The sequence below is a fragment of the Zingiber officinale genome, chromosome 1A, assembly GCF_018446385.1.
Source record: "Zingiber officinale cultivar Zhangliang chromosome 1A, Zo_v1.1, whole genome shotgun sequence".
Lineage (NCBI taxonomy): Eukaryota > Viridiplantae > Streptophyta > Magnoliopsida > Zingiberales > Zingiberaceae > Zingiber > Zingiber officinale.
The window spans coordinates 67,291,414-67,299,564 of record NC_055987.1 but is presented as its reverse complement, the minus strand read 5'-3'; the positions used below and the strand labels follow the sequence as shown (position 1 = coordinate 67,299,564).

Sequence of the window (8,151 nt, the reverse complement as noted above, 5' to 3'; positions counted from 1 at the left end):
AGTGAATTTCTAAAAGGTTGAATCATGATTTCGGTTTGTTTTAGTTTTGGAAGGGTAAGGCAAGAATATACAAAAAAACAAAGAATTAAAGAATTTTTAGCATGCATAGGGGTGTGGTTCAGAAATTTCATAAACGAAGAGGTCCGGATTACAAAATATTTTACTAGCGTGAAGGGGTATTGTTTGTATTTTGTACACATGTAGGGGCGAATTTAAAAAGATGGGGAGCTTGCCAATCTTTAAAAGCGGGATAAGGTCCCTTGGAGGTGAAACTTGGTGCCGTGCTCATGGATGCAGCGGCAAAGCTTTACCCCTTCACTCTCGTCTGCCGTCCCGAAAACCTTGCTCCTAAACCCCACTGCACGTTTCTTCCCTCATCGACCACTGTAAGATCACTGGCGGTCCGATGCGCGAAACGCTCTGGGAAGCAGCGCTACCCTTCCGAGAAAAAACAGCTCCGAAAGGTCAACCGCTCGATGCGCCAATCCGACATCAAGAATAGGGAGGTCGGCTTCTGGAGGCTCTCCAAACTCGGTGTGCCTGTACACAAAGACCCCGGGAAGGACTTCATTGGCGTCTCCCCACCACTTCTTGAAGCCATTGCCAAAGTCCTCGAGTTCCCGGTAGTTCTTCATTTTCTCCTTCGTGATTGCTGTGTAATGGGATTAATACACAAGCTCGAGTAATTTTTAAAATTTTTTTTAGTCTTTAATTTTTCTCCCTTTTTTTTTTGCCTGACATTTAGTATGGTTTGGCTTAGGAGAGGCTTTGCACAAATAAAAGTGAAAATTTTATTTGCTTTGGCAGAAGTTCTAAAGGACTAGCAAAATTTTGTCTTGTTATTTTTGTTGGAAGGTGGTGGGCTCTCAAATAGATTTCTAGGAAGAAAAGAGGACTTGTATTGCAAAATGACTGGATTTTCAACTTCACATTACAAGACTATTTATGCTACTCAATAGAAACCTCTAGACTGCACTCTATTAATTAGATACATGTACTTATTCTATTTAGGTACATGAATTACGAGATTCATGCATCTCTTGGTTCATATACATGAAACATTTATTATGGTTCATGTATTCAAGTTTAACTCTTCAACTTCTAACACTCCTCCCTAAACTTGTATCTTCCTGACTTCAAGCATAAACCTCAGTCTCTGAAAATATCAAACTTAGTGACTTTGTAAAGATATCAGCAACATGATCCATGGTTTTCACATACTCCAATTCAAGTTCTTTCTTTGCAATACATTCTTGAATAAAATGATATTGTGTGTCAATGTGTTTGCTACGTTCATGAAATAACGGGTTCTTTACTAAAATTTGAGTTGATTTATTATCAATCATAATCTTTGTAGCATTTTCTTGCTCCAAATGAAGTTCCTTTAACAATCTTCTCAACCATATAGCATGACAAGTGCAAGAAGTAGCTACAACATACAGAGATTAGAAGTCCTAGAAGGTTGAGGTCAAAGTAGGTTGAGGTTGACATATACCTTTACACGAGACATATACCTTCACACGAGAAGTCAAAGAAGTAACATTTCTTGGTATATAAGTTGTGAGAGACTGAGAGACCTATCTTTTGGGCGTTGGGTAGATCTTTTACTTACGCAAAGATTCAACCAAGATATAGGTGTTTTGGGCTTGAAATTGATGACTCAGTTGACTGTGGTTACACACAATCAATTTATATGTTTAGTCGACTAGGAAGTTGATTGAAGACAATTGCTCGCAAACATAAAGGTTTTTCGGGCTGAGTCAAATGATTAGTCAATAAAACATTCGACTAGAGATTCATTTCTAGTGAATAGAAAGTTTATGTTCTAAGATGAGTCAATTGAATCTTGAACCTTGAACCTCAGATGAGTCAACTAATTTCACTTTAGTCGACTAAAGTTCAATTTCGAACAAACAGAATGTTTATATTGTTTTTGTTTGTAATAGAGTCGATTGAGTAGTTAATTGAAGGCAAGTCAATTAATTGACTAGTCTATTGAATTAATTTTAAATTTGAAATATTATACTATTGAGCGAGAACTTATCCAAAGTGAGTTGACTACTTAAATTGAAGTCAGCTAAGAACAACTTAAGTCAACTGTATAGGTATCAGAGTGACGTGGACAATAATTGACTGACATGGACAATATTGAAACTCTTGATTTGAGTCAATTGAAGATAATAATTGGCAAGACTCTCGTAGGTTGTTTGCTTAGAATATTCAGAGAATAGTCGGGAGCAAGAACTTATCCAAAGTAAGTCTATTGCTTAAATTGGAGTCGATTGAGAACAACTGATGTCAACTAATAAGATGATTTAGTCAATTGTATCGAGATTGCTTGAGAATTTAACCTGCATGCTTATCCAAAGGGTTGCATACTTATCCAAAGGACTAATAGGTACTGGAGTCAACTATGGACAATAGTCAATTGACGTGGACAATAGTTGATTTGAATCGATTGAAGACAACAACTAGTGTGACTCTCACAGTTCTACGCGTAAAATAATCACATTAATTCAAAATAGTTGGGAGCAATTATCCATGGCTATTTGGAGGTCTATAAAGGGAGGTGCAAGAGGAGCACGATGATACAACAATTCTCTAATAAAAAGCTTTTCCTTTCTTGTTTTCTACACAACAAATTATTATTATTATTATTATTATTATTATTATTATTATTATTATTATTTCTTGGGCTTAGGGTCTTTACCTCTAAGCTCTATATTTGCTACAAATCTTTAGAACACTTATCTTTTTATGAAAATGTTTCTTCATCTCCGGAAGGTTCCATGAAGAAGAAGCCCTCCTCAATTCTATATATATGCTTTAAGTTGAACCTTTCTTATCGCGCTATTCAAACCCCTCCTCAATTCTATATATACTCTTATTTCTATTTTTTATGTAGTTCCAAATATCTTGCTAGTTTGGCTTGCCTAATTGAATTGATGATATAGTGAATTAACTTCTCTGATTGCAGGTTGCTGCAATGTTACCAGAAGAAGCCTTCAATGTTGTCAGAAAATCCTTTGATGCAAGAAAGGTTAGTCTAGTGAAAACATACATGAGATTATATTCTTGATGCTTACTTCATTCTGTTACATCATATGCATGTTATTTGTGAGAGCTTCTATTGATATTTAGGAATGTTTCTAACCAAATTAATTTAAAGTCTCACATTTTGTTTTCTTGTCATATTTATGATAGTTTATTAGAAAGTGTGACTAGAAAGAAGTCATGTTATTGCATTTTTATCTACCTAACGTTGAAGAAGAAAGCAGGTTATGCTTGTTTAGAGTTGGATTTTCTCTGTTTTACATAGATACTCAAAAGTTTCAAAAATTTATGTGTTGACCTATTGTATAGTGCATCTGCATTATGTGAGGGCATAGACTATATTAAAAATATTTATATTGATAAAAATAACTAACTTATATTAATCAACACATACATCAACATAGAAAATAATATATGTCAATTAAACAATTGAAACACATAAACAATGTTTATCAACAATGTAGAGCATACGAATGATAAGTAATATAAATGACCTGATAGTATGTCGATGTGATGATCTATAATTAATATCTAAAGTACCTTTCACTTGAAAACAAAATGCTCAACACATAAGCTACCAAATAGTGTAGCATAGGGTTTTAAGTTATTTTGGTTCCTTGATGTGAATCAAATAGGTTTTTTGTTTTATTTTGTCTCTTTTCATATTGGAATTTCACGCGCTATTTGAGACCTTTATGTCTCCTTCAAATTAGCATAGGCATCAACATATTCTGCACGAGCTATAGCATATCACACTTTCACACCCTAGGTGAGCCCTCTTCCCATGGCTAGAAATAATCGATTCGATGATGTGATAAACCATCAGCACATCTCTCATGTCGTTCAGAAGATTGTGCCACCAAGACTAAACAATGCTTTAACACATCAGCACACTTAGCAATCACAGGATACAAGAGCATTAACCGCACAAGGATAATAACCAAACACAAATAATTTATTAGAAAGGAAATAACTGTTCTATTATGAATAAAATCTAAAACAATAATAAAAATCAAGTCTCATGATTGTCAAAACGAAGGCATATCAAATAATTAACAATAAAATGTCAAAAAAACTCCACAACTCACAAAAAAAACCAACTTCCATAGAAGTAACGTCTTAAGCAACACATATAGTAATTCACTTAACATTCTAACTAGACACGCCTACCTCTCACCTTCGATTGATTTGAAGACAAATTCAAATACATGATGCTAGTAAAACTAATAGGGGAGCCTCACACGAAGTTAAAGCAAAAAGTTGCAAAGCGAGAAAGGTAAACAAATATGCACAATACATCACAAGTCTATCCATTATAACAAACATGCAAAAATCTACAACATTTTTTATGTATGTCTCCAGGCTTATGCCCAAAACTTATTATAAATATGGATGGAACAAACAAATCAACCCAGAGGGGGTCTCTCAAGTATAAAGTTGCAAGTAATGATTATCCCCTAGTTTGGCATTGATGACTCTAATTATCACTTAACTACTATAGTTATAAAAATTTGATTGACTTAACAGTTGAACTAGAAAAAAGGAATTGAGAAGCGGTTTTGCTTACATATCAGATAAGAAAAAACTAGAAAATCTTGCATCAACCATTGTTGTAAACTATAAAATCAGGTGGTATTTCAATTTTTTTTTCCAAATGTGCCCTTGTATGAAAACAACAACGACATGAAGCGAAAATTGGATCTCTTGGTAAAATTAATAAATTAGCTATTGTTTCTTTTGACTTTGATTCAATGATATAGTACAAATCTTATCATATATCTCATCTCTTACGCCACTAGCCTCCACGCTCTTATCCTTGAACTCTTGCCACTAGACATCGTCACTCTTTGTTGCTAGACCCCAATGTTTAAAATTTAGTTTCCATTACTTAAAATATATATTGAATGAATAAAATCAATAGATTTATGGTTAATTGGTCAACCTTGTTCGGTTTGATAAATGGACTTGGCGAGGTCAATCTTTGAGTCAACATGTGGTTTTTTATAACTATGTTATGTTGCTGATAATATCCTTGAAGCCATGTGATCTCTTATTAGGAATTGACAACACGAGTCATTCTGAACGGTGTAAAATTCCTAAATTTGGTGTGATCTCTCGATAAGTCTAAGATACATGTGGCCTCTTTCATTATGCCCTAACAAATATCCTGATATTTAGAGTACTATAGGCACAGTGATGCTGTCCAACCCTTGACATGCATCTCTCCAACCCTTGCCGTTTGAATGCCTTCCTTTGCATTTATTCCATCTCTCACTATCTAGTATCTTAAGATGTATCATCAGGTTTATGTACTCTACATCTACTTGAAATTCAGCTCCATATCCTTCATTACTTGCACCATCAAAGAGATCCTTCCAAACTACAATTGGAATGGGTCTCTTCGATTGAGCTCCATACCCAAGGCAACAGTGACAGACTCACGTGCTAGTGATGCAAACTAGAGCTGTATCTACCTTGGAATGTAGCCTAGAATGGGCACCAGCAACACAAGCATAGGAAGGATTATGAGTAGTATCATCCTCTTGTCATGCCCACCTTGTGCTTATAAAGATGAGCCATGTAAGCTACACGAGCTGCCAGTAGGGTGTTCTGTAGGTTGAAAACGGGGCAAAAGATAGAATTTTTCTTTTCTTCATTTCTTTTCTATCCCTGTCAAGGGAATGAGTGTAAGGAATGGATTTCCCCATTTTTCCCTCTCATTCTCCATCTCTTCCTTCTTATTATCATTCTCTTCCACTCTAAGGAACACAACCTTAGGGGTGTAACAATGAACACATGTAACATTGGCAATGTTAAACAGCTAAGCTATATGGTTTCAATTACATTTAGTACTTCATCTTCTCTTACGTTATTCTGTGCTAATTTCTTTGGTTCTCCAGGTGCTGAAGGAAGCTAAATTTGTGTACACTGTGGACATGGATGTGAAGAAAATTCTGAATCTGGAGCCTAGAACTTGGGACTTCATAGCTAGATTAGAGCCTAAACTTGGAGTTGTAGAATATTTGTCTAAGGAAGAAACACCTACAGATTTGTTCAACATATTGCATGAGTCAAAATACATCCATGATGAAGTTGTGGAAAAAAATAGCTGTGAAACTTCAAACAGCACATTTCACAAGGTTCTGCTTTCAAAGAGACCGAAAATTATAGTTGTGGGCAGTGGACCATCAGGCTTATTTGCTTCTCTTGTTCTCGGAGAACTTGGTGCTGAAGTGACCTTGATAGAAAGGGGTCAACCAGTTGAGCAAAGAGGGCGTGATATTGGTGCTTTGGTTGTGAGGAGAATTCTACACAAAGAAAGTAACTTTTGCTTTGGAGAGGTATGCTCTAGGTTCATTGCTTCTTGTCTTGGTGTAGGCGTGATGTTTGCCTCTTATACCTACAATTTCTATTCAAATATATTAATAATTTTTTGTTTGTGGAAATGATTAAATATGATAAAATTTATTTAAATATAAATGATGATCTAGTAGGGGATATAACTCAATGACGTAAGAGGATCGATATAACTAACCTCACCTTGTGGGATAAGACTCGATTGTTGTTTGTTGAAACATATAGTGATCTTTCATATGCAGAAATTGTTAGTATTATCTCTTAGAGCCAATTATGAGATGATTGATAAGAGAACTTTTGTATCATATTTCATTAATAAAAGGCAAAGTTTATGGTTATTATATTTACTTCAGATCTGTGCCAGATGAATAAGTATAATAATGTTCTAGAGTAGTAGGTTCTAGTCTATATTGTATCAATTGTTGAATTGATTGTAGGAGGCTATCGACATATATAGAGAACTCTATTCTTAATTATTCCTAGTCAAGTATTAATATACAAGGACAATATTAATACACTGAGACTAGCATATAGGTTGATGACTTATTCTCACAAGTTACGAATATAAGATATCAAGTTGACACATGGGTATATATTAGAGAATCTGTACTAAATTAACCTGCCATGAAAATATTTCATAGATTGTTATATGAGTGTCATAGATATTCTTATAGTGACTATTAGTATGAATAGTCCTTAGACCTGAAGTCACTACGGTTCTCTATATAAGGAGTTGTGTACTTTGGTATCGACAAACGTCACCTGAAACAAGGTGGACTATAAAGTCGATCACTATTATGCAATAAGTTATGCGGAGGGATGAGAGTGATGTAAATAAGATTTATCCCTTTCATATGACGAAAGTGATATACGTGAACCCCTTGAGTAAGTAGGACACAAGAATGCATGACCATGCTCAAAATTAGTCAATATGAGATATTGAGCTTATTTGATTGGGTGTGTCTACTTAGAGATCAAGAAACATAAAGATTGATAAGAGAATGACATGATTTATGCCTCATGGATCAGTCTAGATATAAAGAATAGAAGGACGAAGTTATACATGATAATAAACATAGAAAGGTTAGGTCGGATCTCGGCATTCTTGTCACTTGGGTAGTAATTATGCATTGTTAGATGCCACTCATTGCATATGTATCTAAAAAGGTTTTAGAGACATTGTCAATATTATGAGAACATATTGGGTCACACACAAAGAACATGTTAATTTGGAGATGAGTTTATTTTAGTTTGACTAAAATATGATAGATCCTAAGATTATTGTGTTAAGTCTAATCCGAATTAGACTCATTAAGTTAGACTCAAATGAATCCAACCATTGGATTATTGGATTATTGGATTGAGTCTATTCCGAATTAGACTCAACCACTAAAGAGGATTAACGTCCATTAATAGAGATTAATTGAGCATTAATGAAAAGGAGACCAAAAGACAAAAACCTTTTGTATTCATTGGACAAAAGCTTTTTGCAATGTATTTTCGGTGAATGATTCTAGTCTTCCTTTTTGTCTTCTCTTTACTAAACCATCCAAGTTGCTCGCACAACGAAGATGGTTCTTCTCTGAAACTGAGTTCGTGCGACGAACGTGGAATATGTTTGTGTGGATACCGAAGAGGCATGATCATTCTGATTGTGCTGAGATATGCTGAATCAAAGTTGTTGCCGGGATTGTACCGTTCACACAACAAAGGTAGTCATTCTATCAAATTTTGTATACT

At 34.8% G+C, this 8,151-nt stretch overlaps 1 protein-coding gene across 1 annotated transcript in view; it reads left to right on the top strand.

Moving 5' to 3' along the window:
- Positions 1-271: 271 nt before the first annotated feature.
- LOC122025877 (uncharacterized protein Cbei_0202-like) overlaps positions 272-8,151 on the top strand; it is a 33,557-nt gene continuing 25,677 nt past the window's right edge. The window contains exons 1-3 of the mRNA XM_042584694.1: positions 272-623; positions 2,978-3,040; positions 5,955-6,395. Coding sequence (XP_042440628.1) covers positions 288-623; positions 2,978-3,040; positions 5,955-6,395 — 840 coding nt within the window. The 5' untranslated portion in view covers positions 272-287. The remainder of the gene's footprint in view (positions 624-2,977; positions 3,041-5,954; positions 6,396-8,151) is intronic.